Genomic DNA, 18,866 nt, shown 5'->3' with positions numbered 1-18,866 from the left:
TACTTTTCAAAGGCCAACGTTTTATTCTCTAGTTTGCAGAGCAGATAGAGACGTAACCTGAAGGACATTTTATATTGTAGTTGTAGCAAAATATGGTACTAAAACAACTGATTAAAGTAGCCTGATAATAATGTAGATGGAAGCAAAAAAAAAATTCCAGACTTTAAGACTTCTTCAGTTACCTCACAGGTTTTGTTGATCTGCTACATAAATAAGACAAATTAAGGTTTGTGGATGTAAAGACAAAATTATCTAATAATTGTTGAGGGAAATACATACTTTTCCAAGAATTCTGTTTTGTTTACATCACATATTCAGTTCTGTGATTTATATAATTACATTTAGACCTGTACAAAACATGTTGGAAAAGTTTTTTGTTTTTTTTTCAGAGCTGCTGCTTCCTATCTGTGTTCTGCTTATGCTCTAGAAATGCATTTTGACATGGTTTTGGTCCTCACATGCATGCGTTCGTCAATTATCATGTTTTATTGTTATTTTTTTGCTTTTGTACTGTATTATTTTCTCTTTTGTTTATATAAAGCCATTATTTTGCACTGCATTTGATTTGTAAGACAACTGCTTAGTTTACCTAAAGCTTTTTTCTATTTTACAGGGTCAACACTCAAAAGGCTGTGTCTCGGTAAAGAGCGAGGCAGCAGTATGTCAAATTAAAACCTCTTGCACTACATTAATCAAAATCTGATTGCCTTTATCGATCAAGCCGTCCTAATAACTATATCTAATATATTTCTGTGTTTTCAGGGTCTGGGGCTTCAGCATCCGGAGGCTTCAATCAGTCACAGCAGATGCACAGTGCTACGCCTCCGCCCCAGCAGCCTGTTGTTGGCCTGGCCCAAGCTCAGGCCAACAACAGCAACAACAAGACAGGCACATCTATGAGCCCCAGTGAAAGCAACCTGCCTGAAGACCTACAGGTTCTGATGGACGACTGGGCCCAGGAGGTTCTGATTGTGACCCACCGACCTCGTACCGACTCTCTGAGTATCCGTGGGCAGCAGCTGTGCCCCCAGGTTGTGCCTCAAACACTTGAACAGCCGCCTCAGGCTTTAAACGTAGGTTTAAAAAAATAAAAATAAAAAAATAGCTTGTATGTATGTATTTACAAAATTAACACAGATAATTTCTACTATTTTTACTATTATTTCTTTTTCCGACCTTTTCAGGCATCACCGTGGACTCCGCCCGGTCCAGAGGCCTGCGCCGTGTCCTGGCCTGAAAGCCCTGGGCCTGCAGTGATGGCCAGCCCCGCGACCGAACCCTTTCACACGTATCAGCTACACTCTCCTGCTGCGTTCACGGCTTTACCCTCCCCTCTTTCCTTCAATCAGTGGCCTGGGTTTTTCTTTCCAGTTTCTGCTGGGGTCTTTGCCTTTCCTGCTGTGCCCTCCACCCTCTCCAGCCCTACTTCATCTTCATCTCATCAGCTGACCGACCCCAAGGCAAAGACTCTCTAATCTGGGTAGCATTGTGTCTTCCAACTCTGTTACCAAAACCTTTACTTATATTTCAACCGCTGTAGTCAATATAATGTGCATAGAATGTATATATTTAACCAGCATGTGTTTAATAATATGTATATATATATATATATATATGTCCATCTCCACTCTTGAGTTTTATGTTGTTTTATTTCAGCCAACAAATGTCATGTTCATTATATTATAGTAAATATTATTTTACATGCAGTATACTGTTAAGAGAACTAAAATTAGCCAGATCAGCCTTGAAGCGCAGACATCTGCCGGTGTCTATTGATGCACATTAATACTCACAGAATGTACATAATGTTCTGTTCATTCATTTTGTACTTAGAAATAGAAGTTGTGTTGCTCATTTCACCCCCCATATGTTTATACATACAAGCTGCCATGTGTATATATGAATTTTTGTTTGTCTGTACAAAGCCTATGTGTTTGTACAATTAACAGAGGGTAATCCATAGTTTGGTGCTGCAGCTGTGGGTTTCAGTGCAGCACCCTATTAGGAACTATTATGCCATCACTGTGAAGACTTGACCTTGTGGTCACTAGGACCTGTTGCTTTTCTCTGCTTTCTCAGCTCGGTATGTAGACACGTTTCATTCTTCACCAGTGAAACACTTCCAGCACAAGCGCTTGCAATATCCTTAAGAGATTTGAATGAGCTTGAACTTTATCCTCAGGTGCAAGCCACACCTGTGAGAGTGCCTTGAACTGCAATTTCAGTTTTCAAAAGAACAGCATTTAGATCTAAAGCAGAGACTAGACTTGATTAATCCATTCGCTGCTGCGTATCTGTTACAAAGGTTGCAAAAGGAAGAAATCTGAGCGATATCTCCAAATATTTCCGAATCTCGCCTCCTTCGGCGCTCCCAGCAGGACACCAAAGCATTCATGAAGGTAGAGCGTGGAGCCGCTTATCTTCCTTGCAGGCTTCTAGAGCATCTGTACTCAATCTACTCAAGCCACACTTACTCACTCCTTTCAGTGTAGAAGAGCAGCAAACAAAGATCCTCGCCTGACTTCATTTTCGCTCATTTTGGTGGCTTGTATTTGGGACCTTATTCAGTTGGTCACTTCTCACGTCTTCTCCAAATAAGGAAGCAACTCTTGGTCTCAAGAAATCCTGTCCAAATGACACTGTGGTATCAAACCTCGGGGTCCTACTTTTTTATTTTGGGTGTGTTAGACTTGCTTTTTTATTTTGCCTTTTGATGAATTATCACATCATCAGCAAAATTGTCATGAAATCAGGTAAAATGGAAATGCTCCTTTATTTTTTTTAATAGTACATATCTTTATAATTAAGATATAAGGTAAAAATACATAAAAATGAACACATTAGTGTAGTCAGTGTGTAAGGATAGGCTGGGGATGAAGGTTATGTTTAGTTGTGTAGATAGAGAGCAAAGAAGAACCAGACTGAGAGTAGCAGGGGTATAGAGAATGTCAGCACCTAAAAACTACATCTGCAGCTGGAAACGTTTTTAAAATTTAATTCATCAAGATTCTGAACACGAGCAAGTCCTGCACCCATTAGCACTGTCCTGGTTTCTTCTGTGAACCATATAAATCAAACCTAGATATGGAGGTTGAAAGACTCTCAACAAAACCCTGATGAAGAAGCACCATGTACACTACATTACTTAGGACACGTGAAGTATCAAAACTATGTGAGTAAAGGTAGGTGCTTGTTCAAGCATTCCAGTGAGAGCGAAGAGCTTTTATAGTGTTTGTCATTCAGTACAATGTGCCACTTTGGCCATTCAAAATGTTCATGCTTGGACAAACGTCAACCAAGACAGTGGGACAAAGGAGACAACTTGTTAAACTCCTTCACAGATGCACCACTCCAGAGATTTTCATTTGCTTCAGCCCAAAAATCTGGTCAGTCGTGAAAAAGTCACAAGCCTGAGATTATTAACAGAATGCATTTTAGGCAAACTGAGGAGATTATCTCTGTACATGTCCAACAGCGAGAACAGCCTTTTTTTGTTAAGTCATCCAAAAACATCTCTGTTTGATTTAGGTCCAGTTTTTGGTAGCTGGACTCCATTTGGCCTGAGAGCTGATGACGCAGGTAGGAAACAGGTAAAATAAACCTTGAACACAAAAATATTTTTCTCAGCAAACATGTTTTTAATATTTATTTTGACATAAAATTCACACTACATGTCAGTCAACCCAAGTAAAACCTACATGTGGGAAAAGCTGTCCCTACCAGTATTTCCTCAGTACTCTTTTGCGTCTGGACAACTATTTTTTTGAATCAGTCAGAAATCTTCCTAGAGGCAAATGGCTGCTGAGGGTTTATGGTGAAGTTATTTTCTTTTCACTTCTGTATTATGGCTGCAAATGTCATCACTGCAGTATCATTCAGGAAGTTCTAAATGCAGCAAAATCATTATTATTATTTGATTACTTGTGTTATTGCTGACAACTGCTGTCACTTTTCCATGTAAAAGGATTATTAGAGATGCATTTACTGAGAAAAATGTTGACATGTCTGATACATATTTTCCATGGAGATCACTTGAGTTTACGTTGGGTCTATTTAAATTCCAAATGTTTAACTAGATCAGTACAAACACCCGTCATTTGAGTAGATTACAAAGAGAAGCCACCTGGTGAAATGATAAGAAGCAAGCCACTACTCATCATCGTTGCCTTTCACACAAGGTGACCCCCAGCAAATCAACTTAAGACTTACTGAAGTACTGGTGTTGTATGTTTGAGTCCAACTATATCAAGCTGAAATCTCTGAACCTTTAACTTCACAGTCTGCTTGAATTTACTGAAATGCTAAATGCTGGTGACCCACTGAAGAATGATGGTATCAAACAAAAGGACTTAAAAGTGAAAACCATCATCATCATCATCATCATCATCATCATCATCATCATCATCATCATCATCATCATCATCATCATCATCATCATCATCATCAACCTCTTCTCTTGCAATCTGTAGCTTTACATACTGTTGCCTTCCTGAACTTGGAGAGATTATTGCGTGGATATTTTATGATCTATTATTTTTCTTTAAAATGCTGGTGGTAGAAAAGCAGAACAAAGAATGTGAAGACTAAGATTTCTTCAAAGTCACCCGTGCTTGAACATGTAAGTTATAAAAATACTTAGGAGTGACGTTTATTAGTTTCTTGTTAATCTACAGACCTTTGCTCACAATTTCAGTCCTCTGGTTTATGACCTCAAAAATATTTTCCCCTTTCTGAGGTTTCCACTGAAATGTTTGGCATAAGCCGTTCTATCTGCTCTTTGATCAGTTTCCTTTTTGGTTTGGTGAGGATAGAAGCTAACTAATGTTCCTTACATTGATTAAACATGGACCCCAGACACACTTTAGATAGTTCAATTGTAATTTCATCAGTGTTAATGATTTCCCCTAAAATAAATTACACAATTCCTGGTGAGCGGCATAACAGTATTTCTTAGCTTTTGGTCTCCAAAGCAGAGAATCCTGAATGTTTATTTTTTATTTGTTGGGGGTGGGTCTCCTATGCAGTCTTTCTTTTGTGCTTTACACTGACCCTTGTGTCTTTAATCTCTTTAATGCTTGCATTTAAATCTAGGTGTATTATTGCTTTTGCCTGCTGTCACCTCTTGTCCCAACTCCCTGCCAACCTTGTCAAATTAGTACTCTAAAAAAAAAAGCTGTACATATTTGAAAAAGTCAATAATAAATTTTTCCTTGACAGCAAAATATCTTTTCCAAAATCAGTTTTTTCTTAACATGGTGTTTTCGTTCCTGATGCAAAAAGTAATGTGAGAAAATAGTGACCAAGTGCAAAAGCTGGACATTCTCTTCAACACTAAAAGCCAGATTTGTCACTATTACTTCGGTTTTCTTGTAGAGGGAGTGGAATAGTGTGTGGGAGTGTTTGATTTTCCCAATGGATGCAAACAGTGGGGCTTAAAACAGCCCACAAAAAAATATTGAAGCTTCGTAGGATCAAACCTGCTCCGAGTCATCATGGGGAGAGCCACGGTGCTGCTTGCTGTCTTTGGGCTTCTGCTGGCTTTGACTGCGTCACTACCAAACAAGGTACAGTCTTACAACAACAAGAAAACAGAATAAACATCTATATTTAGATATTTTTATTGTCTAGTAAGTCTACAAAGCATCCATCTGGAACACACTAAGTTCAACAAAAACGTGTTGAATGACTCGCACTCTCCAATCTAACGGATGTTTTAAATTTATCTTTGATTTTTTTAGTGCATGAACTGTCCGAGGATCTAATTTCTCATGAAGTCAAAGTCCTCTTGCAGTACAAATAAATCAGCTTGAAGCTTAATTATTACTTTGATTCGTATTTAGTTTTAGATTAGTTCTTAAGAAACATCAAGCTATAAATAAATGTAAAAGGGAAATTGAAGTGGAAACTTGAAAGGGAATATCTAATAAAAAAAAAAACATGTACGACAGTCGCGTGGTTTTTAATTGTTGACAACTAATTAGAGTGTGATTTAGAAAATAGCTCTGCTCACTCCCTGCTTGATAAATTATCTATAGCAACAGAGGGATGAATTAATCATGTTCCCATTGAGACAGTTATTTTTATCTCAATCTTCACTTCTCTCAAAATTTCAAAATCTGACCAATTCTAATTTAAGCTTAAAATTTTCAAATTGTGAAAATCAACATTGAAAATTTGAAATAAAGGACGAATAATATGTGTTTCTGCAGGTACACCAGAGAGATTTCACCATCCCACACAATGTTTTTCTGATCTTTGGCCAGCCTGCTGGGGTCAACCTCTCAACTTGTTTCAAAATCTGTGTTTGCACAGGATGACTGGGACATTTACAGCTTTCACATCAACGCCACTGTGACCCACCGATATGCCGTCACCACCATCACAAGCCGTATCGCCAACCGCATGAACGAATCTAAAGAAACTGAATTCCAGATTCAGATTCCCAAGAATGCCTTCATCTCTATGTTCAGATTGTGAGTGAAGCTTGTGCAGGAATACCCAAAATGTTTGACCGAAGTACTACACTTTAAAAGGCAATTCTAGGGAAATGTATATAGTTTTAAATGTAAAGAAAGTAAAAACCTCTACAAAAAATAAATTTTTATATAAATGTTCTGGGCTTCTAACAATAATAATGCTTTTAATTCACATTGACCTCAGTAAGAAATATGTGTTCTCAACTATGAATATTTACAATCATAGTAAAATGAATATTCAAGCTACTTTTGAACAACAATATGTGTTGTCACCTGTAGGACGATGGACGGTCAAGTGTATGACGGCATTGTGAAAACGAAGGAGCAAGCTCAGGAGCAGTACATTAGAGCTGTGTCCCATGGCCAAAGCGCTGGGATTGTCAGGTAAAGGTGTTTATTTATTTACTTCCAGGTCCTACATAAGATGCTGTGGAATTTAGATTGTATTTTATAGTTAAGTATGAATAACTTAACACGATGATTAATCAAATGGTAATGTCTCTGTTTTTCAGCTCTGTAGGAAGAACCTTGGAGGAATTTAAAACCTCTGTAACTGTGGCTGCCCACAAAAAGGTCACCTTTGAACTCAAATATGAGGAGCTGCTGAAGCGAACCCACGGCAAATACGAGCTGCAGATCCACGCTCGACCCATGCAGCCTGTCAGAGACTTCAAGGTTTGTTGATCGACCATCAACAGCAGTGGCGGAACAAGTTGACGTCAGGCCAGGGGCTAATGACGGGCCCTTTATACCCAAAATAACAAACCTCATGGAAACACAATATTATAAAATAGTAATGCCCGCAACAGCGGAGCTTACAGGCTTCGGGACCATGGAGAGCGACTATGTCATGTTGAGTCCATCAAACTTCCTAAGTATCTGACTGATGATGATGTTGTGGATGGCGGGTGACATATTTGACCCAGAATACACTTGGAGACAATATTGGCAAATTTGTATGTCATAAAGTTAAATGTAAGAATTAAAATAAAGCCAGTCATGTAAGCACAACATTTTATTCAATATCTTACACCCACTATGTCACTAAAATCAGTCGGTCTTGTAAAGACGACTGGGCGACTGTGGTTGTGTGGGTAGAGTAGGTTGTAGGTTTGATTCCAGCTTCCTCCTGCCACATGTTGATGTGGCACTTAAATTGCCTACCAATTTATGGGTGAATGTAACTAGTGTGAAGTGCTTTGAGTGGTCAAAATGACTGGAAAAGTGCTATATAAGTTCAGTCCATTTAAAATTTTTAACACCATGAGTGCTAAAAACGAGCACTCATGGTGCGAGATCACGGATACAAGCGGCCGAAATGGGTTTCCTCTGCAGGCTGGCTGGGCTCTCCCTTAGGGATAGCTTGAGAAGCTCGGTCATCAGGGAGGGACTCAAAGTAGAGCCGCTGCTCCTCCACGTCGAGAGGAGCCAGTTGAGGCTCGGGCATCTGGTCAGGATGCCTCCTGGACGCCTCCCTTGTGAGGTGTTCCAGGCACGACCCACCGGGAGGAGGCCTCGGGGAAGACCCAGGACACGCTGGAGGGACTATGTCTCTTGGCTGGCCTGGGAACACCTTGGGGTTCCCCCGGAGGAGCTGGAAGAAGTGGCTGGGGAGAGGGAAGTCTGGGCCTCCCTTCTGAAGCTGCTGCCCCCGCGACCCGACCCCAGATAAGCGGAAGAAAATGGATGAATGGATGGATGGATGGATGGATGGATGGATGGATGGATGGAGTCAACAATGACTGGGGCCAGCCTACTATATAACCTACATACTTAACAGGAGAGGGCCCACCTTTTATAGTTCTCATCAGACGTGATACAGACTTGGATCTCTGAAGTCATATTCTGCCTCTCATCCAGGCCCCTGCTAAGCCCGGGACGGGGGGCCGCCCCCCAGCACACCTTATAGCTCTGCCCCTGATTAACAGGATGCTAGCTAACAGGTTTCTACATTAAATGTCTCTAACCACTTTGTTTTGTTTTTCTAACTACAAGGCTGATGTGTACATTCGCGAGAAAGCCAGCATCAGTTTCGTTGATGTGAAAGGAGGACTGAGCACCAAAGCCTTGGCTAATGCTATCACTAAAACACTTGCAGATAAACAGGTACAGCTGGTCCTAATGATTGCACTTTAATTTCAGCATAAAAGTCACCTAACAAAGAAATCTCTCCCAAATACTACATGGTATAATCTGGCTTGCTTTCGCAGGCATGGGTACATTTCTATCCAACAGCGGACCAACAAAAAAATTGTGACAGCTGTGGAGAAGAAGGCATGAATGGAGATCTGGTTATAGCTTATGATGTCAACAGAGTCAACAGATTTGGAGACATTAAGGTACATACTGATTTCTTGGGAACATGTTTTTGGAAATTATTTCTTGAATGAGAGAGGAAGTCACGGTACTTGATTCGGTGCATAATCTCTCCAGCTATTTGTAGTCTATCTGAGATCTTTAAGGATCATCCCCAATAGTGAGATGTTGTCTTACCATAACTGTATAGGACTTTAAGATATTTTTATCTTTTTCACTGGTACATGTTTTATTAATCCTGGGTCTTACTTTCCCCAGACTTCTGATGGATACTTTGTCCATCACTTTGCTCCATCAAGTCTTCCACGAATACCAAAGAACGTAATCTTTGTTATCGACCAAAGTGGCTCAATGCACGGCAGAAAAATTAAACAGGTGATGTACTTATAATTTAGAGCAGGTAAAGTGTTTTGTATTAATCTTTATTTTGCATTACCATTTCCACTCAGCAACTTGAAAACCGATTGAAGCACAGTTAGCATGGTGTCTCTGTCTCGGTCTCTAAATGTAAACCTGAAGCTTTGTATCTTCACAGACCAGAACTGCTTTACTCCGTATTTTGAATGACCTGGCAGAAGATGACTTCTTTGGTCTCATCAGTTTTGACAGTCAAATAATTCACTGGAAACGGGAACTCGTTCAAGCCACTGGTCCAAATCTGGAGGGAGCGAGACAGTTTGTGCTGAATATTCATGACAGAGGAAGTGAGATGAATTTATTCGCTGAACTGAAAACATTGCAGCAGGACGGAAGTGCATACTTCACTGCTTTTCTCTTTCAGGTACGAACATCAACGCAGCAGTGTTGGAAGGAGCCCGTATTCTGAATGCACATCCTAGAGACGGCTCAGCTTCCATCCTTATACTTCTCACAGATGGAGACCCAACATCAGGTTAAGGACATAATCAAAATAATAAAAAATATTCAAAACTATAAAAATACAGCCCTCAATGAAACTTCATAGAAAACAGGAATTTTTCCTTAATTTTTTTTCACAGTTTTAGTGATAAAGGAATTTCATTGCACTGTTTGTCTCTCTGTGTTGTCTGGTGTGTATCAAATTGTGACGTGTTGTTGCAGGAGTGACAAATCTTGACACAATACGGTCCAACGTAAAACAGGCGGTTGCAGGAAAGTTTCCTCTCTACTGTCTTGGCTTTGGATTTGATGTTAATTTTGAGTTCTTGGAGAAAATGTCGCTGCAGAACAGCGGTGCAGCAAGACGGATCTATGAAGACTCTGACGCTGACTTGCAGCTGAAGGTACATTGAACTATGTTTCTTGTTTTGTTAACCTTTTTCTGAACTTTTCTGCCAAAACAAATGATTGCCTGTATTAAGCATTCATATTATTTCAATAATATGTATTGACAGGGTTTCTATGATGAAGTGGCCACTCCTCTCCTAACAGACGTCACAATGATCTACGTCGGTGGAACCAATCTGACCCAGACTAATTTCAGCCAGTACTATAACGGCTCTGAGATTGTGGTGGCCGGTGAGATCATCGACAACAACGTAGAAAACTTCACTCCTCAAGTTGTGGCCATTTCAGTAAGATGTATTTGTGTAACTTTGAAAAACAAAAATTAAGAAAATGGTGATCTTACATTTTTTCTGGTTTTGACAGAGTAAACAAAAAGTGACATTTTCTAACACAAACGACTCTGTGGATCCTTCGGTCAGTGATGGACGCCTTCAGAGAGTTTGGGCCTACCTCACAGTTAAGCAGCTTTTAGAGAAGGAGTAAGTGGTATATGTGATACCTTCTCTTCATTTAGCTTTTTTCAGTTCATTATTGTATTGAATTTAACAATTTTTTGCAACCCACATAAAATTGTCAGGACTTGCCGTGTTTCCAAATCTTAAACACCTTAATGTAACTGAAAGCAAATGAATGAGATGCTATAATGTATTTAATAGTAAATGTGAGACAGATGTCTTTGAGGGATAATCCTTGATTTTTTTTGCATTTGTAAATCATTCCAGGATAAGTAGAAGATGATAGATAATTTTATGACTACCCACCATCCAATCATGGTAATGGATAATGGGTGGATAAGAAAGATGGATGCACCTGTTACAGCTAATCACAGTTTTTGAATCTTTTAAAAACTTTGGTCATGTTTTTATTATTATTATTATGGTTACCTTATCCATTGATTGCATGTTTATTGGCCCAGTTTTAAGCACTGTCCATTAATAAGTTGTTGTTATATACAGGCTTTTGTTATCTGGACCTGAGAAAGAAAAAGTGAATAAAGAGGTTCTGGAGCTGTCCCTGAAGTACAGCTTTGTGACCCCACTCACATCCATGGTGGTCACCAAGCCTGAGGGGGAGATCTCAGAAATTCATCACAAACCCAAGGAGAGGAAAGAGCCTCCGCTTCTGCCTCAGAGTCAATCCGCCAAGAGTATATACTCCAAGAGTTTGAGAAACTCTCCCTCAACTCGTAAGCAGCAATAATATTAGAGCCGAATTAATAGTTTTAAAATCAAGTCAGTAGAGCTCTTCATCTATTTTGCAGGGTTTTCATACCTAAAACATTTGAAACATTATCCAAAATATTTTTGCTGTCATTAAATCTGACATTTTGCAAATGCTAATCATTTATGGTAATCTGGACAGAGTTGAGATGTAGCATGATTTACTGTCAGATATCGATGAAGGAGGTCGGAGTTTGTCCTGCAGTCGGCGAGTTGCCGGTTTGACCCTTGGTCCGTCCGTCTCTGTCATTGTGTCCTTGGGCAAGACACTTCAACCAACTTGCCTGCAGGTGGTGGACAGAAGAACCGATGGCGGCTGTATAGCAGCCTCTCCTCTGTCCGGCGATGGTGGCTGTATAGCAGCCTCTCCTGTGTCCGGTTATGGTGGCTGTATAGCAGCCTCTCCTCTGTCCGGCTGCCCCAGGGCAGCTGTGGCTACAATCCAGTAGCTTGCCACCATCAGTGCATGAATGTGAAAGACTGATTTCATTCTACAGCGTCTTTGAGCGTCCTAATAAAGCTCTCTCTAACTCTAAACTATTTTTTCTTCTTCTCTCTTCTTAGAGCCTGTCATGATGAAAACCGTAAGACGTAAGCTCCTCCTCTATTTTAATTACCCTTTTAGTATCATCAGTAAGACTTTGCTGATTTAAATAATTTATAATTACAAATTGAAAGTATGTTCCCACATTATAGAAAACATTGTTTTAAGTATGTGATATGTTAAGTTTTCATTGAGTTACTTTAAATAGAAAGTTTAAAAAAGCAGAGGAAAACCACAGAGTCACAGTTTAAAGCCTGTTATCTTTAGTGAGAAAAAAAAATACAATTATTTGTTCTGTGAATTAACAATTTTGGAAATTCTAATTAACCTAAAACAGCAGATGCTTCATCTGATTTAAAAATTCAGCCCATTTGATTTGACAATTTTTATCAATAAGTCAATGATACATGCTCTTACACTGCTTACAAAACCTGCCCCTTTCAATGTAATTATCCTCATTAATCACTCAAAAGTGTGTAAGATTTTTTTTCTTTTTTTCTCACTGAGACTATTCATTTTTGAAGTGAACAAATATTTTATATCGACAGAGTCAACTGAGGTTCATATTACTATTATTTTCTTTGCTGTATGTTCAGTGTTCATAAAATATCCAAAATATTCTATCTCTCTTTACACTGAAGCTTTGTTAGACCAGAACTGCTGAATAACTTTATGAACATTTGGTTCACAGGTCATGATTTTGGAAAAAGACATTTCCTTTTGCCTGCTGAAGGTAAAGTACAGCAACTCTGCTCAGAATTATTTTTGACATTATTTTCTTTTTCTTACTTTACTTTTTTAAATGAAAATATTATATAACAATGCACAGTAACAATTTTGTATTTTTTTGTTGGCTTTCTACGACAGAAATATAATCTAGAAACTGTTTTAAGCTGTAAAACTTAAAATAAAAACAAAGAGCAGAGAGGAAGGAGAAGAAGTGAGGGAGTGAAAAGAGGAAAACACTGAAAGGACTAGAGTACAGCATCAATCCTGTCTTAAAAAGATGGATATTAATTAATCTGCTGCTATTTACAGAATGTCAGATGTGTGTGTAGGTGTGTGTGTGTGTGTGTGTGCGTGTGTGTGAGGGAGAAGGAGGATCTTAGATTACGCTTACAGAAAATTCACATGTAAAAACCAAGTATCACACCAGAAATGAGACACCACATGTATGCATGTGATATGTTAAGTTTCATTGAGTTACTTTAAATAGAAAGTTTAAAAAAGCAGAGGAAAACCACCGAGTCACAGTTTAAAAGGATTTCTCCTTAATTTATACCAATTCTCCTGAACTGATTTATAAATTTGACAGCCTGTTATCTTTAGTGAGAAAAAAAAATACAATTATTTGTTCTGTGAATTAACAATTTTGGAAATTCTAATTAACCTAAAACAGCAGATGCTTCATCTGATTTAAAAATTCAGCCCATTTGATTTGACAATTTTTATCAGTAAGTCAATGATACATGCTCTTACACTGCTTACAAAACCTGCCCTTTTCAATGTAATTATCCTCATTAATCACTCAAAAGTGTGTAAGATCTTTTTTCTTTTTTTCTCACTGAGACTATTCATTTTTGAAGTGAACAGATATTTTATATCGACAGAGTCAACTGAGGTTCATATTACTATTATTTTCTTTGCTGTATGTTCAGTGTTCATAAAATATCCAAAATATTCTATCTCTCTTTACACTGAAGCTTTGTTAGACCAGAACTGCTGAATAACTTTATGAACATTTGGTTCACAGGTCATGATTTTGGAAAAAGACATTTCCTTTTGCCTGCTGAAGGTAAAGTACAGCAACTCTGCTCAGAATTATTTTTGACATTATTTTCTTTTTCTTACTTTACTTTTTTAAATGAAAATATTATATAACAATGCACAGTAACAATTTTGTATTTTTTTGTTGGCTTTCTACGACAGAAATATAATCTAGAAACTGTTTTAAGCTGTAAAACTTAAAATAAAAACAAAGAGCAGAGAGGAAGGAGAAGAAGTGAGGGAGTGAAAAGAGGAAAACACTGAAAGGACTAGAGTACAGCATCAATCCTGTCTTAAAAAGATGGATATTAATTAATCTGCTGCTATTTACAGAATGTCAGATGTGTGTGTAGGTGTGTGTGTGTGTGTGTGTGCGTGTGTGTGAGGGAGAAGGAGGATCTTAGATTACGCTTACAGAAAATTCACATGTAAAAACCAAGTATCACACCAGAAATGAGACACCACATGTATGCATGTGATATGTTAAGTTTCATTGAGTTACTTTAAATAGAAAGTTTAAAAAAGCAGAGGAAAACCACCGAGTCACAGTTTAAAAGGATTTCTCCTTAATTTATACCAATTCTCCTGAACTAATTGATAAATTTGACAGCCTGTTATCTTTAGTGAGGAAAAAAAAATACAATTATTTGTTCTGTGAATTAACAATTTTGGAAATTCTAATTAACCTAAAACAGCGTGTGTGTGTGTGTGGGTGCGTGGTTGTGTGTCCTGTGTGTCTCTGTGTTGCCCTGCGACAGACTGGCGACCTGTCCAGGGTGACCCCCACCCCTTGCCCGGAACGTTAGCTGGAGATAGGCACCAGCACCTCCCGACCCCACCAAGGGACAATGGTGTAAAGAAAACGGATGGTTATGCTGTGCTCTTATTGAGTCTGAGATGCAAAGAACTCTACAGATCAGAGCCCAATAAAACTAAATTTGGATTGAATAGTGATTAGGAAATTTGCAAACACGAATCTTTTGATGTTTAGGATGTTTCTGGAAATAAAAATAAATGTTTTTTATTTTTTATATCTGTTTAACCCCACCTGTCATTTTCTTGTTAGCTCCTGTTTCCCACAGATTTGTGATGGAAACTGTGAATAACACTTATCCACTCTGCTTTGACATTACTGGAGCTGTAATTATTAAACTCCTTCATCATGCCAGCACAGGTCCGTATCAATACTTGTTCATCTCTTCCAATTGGGAGATAGAAAAGGAAATGTTTGAGAAAACTAGATTTTTTTTTTTACCTCGATAGACCAATTCAAAAAGTTTTGCTTTAGGAATTATAGATGCTAAAGTAGTTAGGAAGGTATTTTGTTAGTTAGGTCTTCCAACCTTTTTACAAGAAAGTGGAATTTAAGGTATCATTTGGTGCTTCTATAAAACAAAAACAAAAAACAAAGAAAATCTGAATTACGCATGAAGAACTGCAGTGTGAATGTAGCTAAACAGAGTTTCCTCTGTCTCATGTTTTAATTAAAGTAATAATGCAGAGATGAGCGGCCTCTTTTCCCTTTAGAGCTTCACATAAATGGTGTGTTGGACTCAAGACAAAATCATGGCTTCAAAGAGATCGTCATCCACGTCGGCGCAAACTACAGTATCAAGGTGGAACCAGAGAGAATCAGCCTTCAACAGGGACAAAATATAACTTACCACACAAGAAAGGAAAACATCACAGCTGGAAGGTGACTTTGTTCTTAAAAATTCATTATTGTTACTGATCCCCAAAGTAAATTTTTTAATCAAGGCTTTTATCAAGCTGATTCAAAGATGCAGAACTTATATGTGATTAGTAGAGAAAACACAGTAAATAAATATGTCAAATAATGCTATCTGAAAGTTGCTCTTGAGGCTCGTCTAAAGTTTCACAATTTGACGCATTAGGGCCGTCAATGCATTTCATAAGAATTTTATGTGAAAGACCAAAACAAATGACCAAATAACAGTAAAAGTGGACATAAAATTCTACAAGTTGTTTATTATTTCTTTTTTTAAATAAATGAAGATCTTATTAGGCAATCGGGCCCTTATTCATTTTCACACTTATATTTTATTACCACCAATTGCCCTCAAAAGCCATTTCATGCCTATTTTTCTAGATTTACAGTGAACAGGGGTAGAAGGCAAACAGAAGTTACAGATGGCGACATGAGGTTGGTCGTCTTAGTCCATGACACGGGAAGGTGGAAATTCCTTTGGCCTGTTTTAAGACAGCTGCCATCTGCTGGTGACACTGAAGGACTTTTAGGTGAGCGACTTTTCTGTTTTTGTTCACCTATTTGCCTTAATTTAAGTGCACACTGTTTGCTGGGGTTGTATTGTTTTGTAAATGTTTTCTTGTTGGATTTTGTGTACAGCTTTAAATCATGTGCAGTATGAAGAGGTTCATCAAGATGGCCACACAAAAGTGAAGATGGCAAACCGAGAGACTCTTGCTCAGCGGTACTTTTTGCCGTTTGATTAACAAATTTTACAAGAGAAAAATGCAGCAGTGAAAATATTTTTTCTTCTCTTTTCAGTTCCACAGTCGCTGACCTCAGGATTAGGAGACCTGCAGAAATCGACTGTTGGCTTCTTCCCGCTGACTTTGTCCTGCAAAGACCTTTGACTGATTTTCTCGTTGCCCGTGTTTAACTGAAAGTCATGATAAATAATTCAGAAAAAGTACAAGTTACAACTTGATCCAAAAATAACTAGTTTAATTTACCATGATAAAATGCACAGAACATAGGATTGATACAAAATTACAATTAATTAGTCTGAAAGAGGATTTAATTTGTAGTTAGGAGGTTATCTTATCAGATATTTCAAATACATGTTTTGTAATGATCAAAAATAGGATTCATTTGCAGTCAAATGAATAGTTCAGAATCATATTTTTTCTAAATTGCATCATGGTTTAGTTTTCAGCCACTACTGAAAGAGAGAAGTGATGAACAAAATACAACAAAAACACTACTTGAGCAAATATTATGTGGCTAGAGATGAACATACAGAATATTAACTAAGCTTATGACAGGGTGAGCTTTAATCAATAACTTAAGGTCTCCATAAAGTTTAGAGGCAGAAGTTTCTCAGCATAATATTAAGGCATAATGTCTAAGGCAAACATCCCCCCAAGTTTGGAAGAACAAGGACAGTTCAGGAGGGATAGTAAAGGGAAACTTTGTTATGTCCTCAAAAAGCCGCCTTGTCATAAGAATCTAAACTACTTTGATCTAGAACTTGTATGTGTCACTTTTTTTTTTTTTTACCCGTTATTCTTACAGTTCAGTGGTTTGCTCAGCTGACACAGTCTAAACACAGATGTTGTCTGACCTGAATCCCATTCTTTGGATAAGGGAAAGTATTTATTAGTTTAGCCACTGGATTGTCAGAACTCATGGTTCTGACAGTCCAGTGGTCTGTTCAGCTGACAGAGAATCTAAACACAGATGTTGTCTGACCTGAATGCTGTTCTGTGAATAAGGGAAAACATTTATTAGGTTTTATGGCTCCGGTCATTAAATGGTTTCCCATTTTTGAAAGCATCAGAATCAAACGGGACATTAGGCTCCAAAATCAAATCCTTGAGTGATGCTGAGCACATCGAGGCATCGGAGAGAAACAAGTCAAAGGTTGGCAGGAACAAAAGCTAGACCACAAAACATCTGGAGCACAAATATAAAAACAAAACCGTACTGAACTGGTTGTGTTCAGTATAGTTGATTCACTGATTGGATCAGTGCCATTCAGTCTGGCACTGACTGGATGAGGAGAATGTCTTCGTATGTTCATTTTCGGGTCTTTTATTTGCTTCTGAGTTTAAGAGCTCAGCTGCGCGCCCTGAGGTTGCAGCTTCCTGGAGAGAAAAATGTCACCCAGCCTGATGAGCCAATCACAGATGGACTTTAGTAAGAATGTGGCTGTATGTGTGCATTAGACTACCAATAAAAAAACAATAAATACATCTTTCCCTTCTTTGCATTCCAGTGTCTTACACATTAACCCTCTTTGTGTCGGTGTGTATTTTTATAAGTCTTTAAGACTCAAATTAAATACTTTAATAATAAATAGATCCTTAAAAGACTAACAATACTAAACTGAGACAATCTATTATGGGAGATGTCGAAAAATCACGTTACGGTTGGTTGTTTTACAAATGCTGATAATATGAAAAAGAGTTCTAAGGGCTAGGCTGAGGTGGATTTTGGTTCTAATCAAAATATTTCACAAAACTGCAATGGAAAAACTTTTTTACATCACACAAGTCACACGATCAACAGCAGAACTGGCGAAAACGACCTAGAAGACGACAGGAAGTAGTAAGCGGATGATGATGATGTTTTTTTGGACAATGAGCAATGTTATTGCATCACACAGTTCATAAAAGTTGTGTGTTATTTGAACATTTTGAATCCATAACTCTTGTGTAAAATCACCGACTACAGAATCTCCAAAATGCTGCATTCACAGCCACTCCCAAGTATAAGAGGCTTTTAACTTCAACGCATGAATAAGACGCCAACGTCTTCTCTGATGGCTGATAGATGATGAGTGCTAGCGCCATGGCAACAGTTACATATATTTTATGTAAATGTTTATATCTGTCGCTGTAAAAATTTTTTATGATTTATCACGTGAAAAAGCTTTTTCACATATGATTTTAAGTTAATTTCTTTAATGGAGACATTGCAGGTGCAAAATTGTACTTTTTCAACATCAGCAGAAAGTAAAAAAAAACAATACTGCACATTTGTAGAAAATGCACATTTGTATACAAATAGTGACCTTAACTGAGAGAATGTCAAGCAATTGTATATTAAAGTAAATATTGAGACTGAGGGAAGGTAAATAAGTAACAGACAGAGCCGAGCTAGACACAAAAGTATCTATTGAAACAAAAAGTTAAAATCCCTAACAGTAACATAAGAGAAAGATCCAAAATGCACAGAGGGAATAAGTAGAAAGCCAAACAAAGAAATAAACTTATGGCAAGTCCCTAATTACAATACTGAGCAAAGATAAATGAACAGAATAAGACAAGTGCCTGTAATAAAGGACTAAATGACAAGACCTGCCTAAACAGTAACAAAGAAATCAGAACACAAACAAATGAAAATCGAAGCCCAGTCATCCAAGGTCAATTTTCAGACAATTGCCTTACTTTTTCGACAGCATAGATTACACCCACACAACCCATTTACTATTGGATTTTACTTTGGGGGAGGGAGAAGGTGGAACTGATTTGGTGGGTGGATTTATCCATGTGACTGTTTTTTTTTAT

At 38.0% G+C, this 18,866-nt stretch overlaps 2 protein-coding genes across 4 annotated transcripts in view; both read left to right on the top strand.

Annotated features, from left to right (window-relative positions):
* Positions 1-5,222, top strand: part of wnk2 (WNK lysine deficient protein kinase 2) — a 30,434-nt gene extending 25,212 nt beyond the window's left edge. For all 3 annotated transcript variants that reach the window (XM_008409689.3, XM_008409687.3, XM_017304661.2), the window contains 3 exons: positions 614-658; positions 763-1,073; positions 1,185-5,222. In XM_008409689.3, the coding sequence (XP_008407911.1) occupies positions 614-658; positions 763-1,073; positions 1,185-1,475 (647 nt within the window). In that variant the 3' untranslated portion in view covers positions 1,476-5,222. The remainder of the gene's footprint in view (positions 1-613; positions 659-762; positions 1,074-1,184) is intronic.
* A 141-nt stretch (positions 5,223-5,363) lies between these two features.
* LOC103465199 (inter-alpha-trypsin inhibitor heavy chain H3-like) lies at positions 5,364-17,566 on the top strand. Its single transcript, XM_081607140.1, has 21 exons — positions 5,364-5,564; positions 6,313-6,473; positions 6,756-6,860; positions 6,989-7,151; positions 8,472-8,582; positions 8,687-8,815; positions 9,051-9,167; positions 9,328-9,496; positions 9,574-9,684; positions 9,873-10,054; positions 10,166-10,345; positions 10,422-10,537; positions 11,015-11,244; positions 11,843-11,869; positions 12,514-12,555; positions 13,576-13,617; positions 14,656-14,763; positions 15,117-15,285; positions 15,700-15,848; positions 15,958-16,042; positions 16,120-17,566. The coding sequence occupies exons 1-21, from the start codon at positions 5,493-5,495 to the stop codon at positions 16,232-16,234; spliced, it is 2,583 nt and encodes an 860-aa protein (XP_081463266.1). The 5' UTR covers positions 5,364-5,492; the 3' UTR covers positions 16,235-17,566.
* The last annotated feature ends 1,300 nt before the right edge of the window (positions 17,567-18,866 follow it).

Source organism: Poecilia reticulata, chromosome 5 (genome assembly GCF_904066995.2).
Source record: "Poecilia reticulata chromosome 5, P_reticulata-male-v2, whole genome shotgun sequence".
Classification (NCBI taxonomy): domain Eukaryota; kingdom Metazoa; phylum Chordata; class Actinopteri; order Cyprinodontiformes; family Poeciliidae; genus Poecilia; species Poecilia reticulata.
The sequence above is the reverse complement of the archived record's forward strand: the minus strand, read 5'-3'. Positions and strand labels throughout refer to the sequence as shown.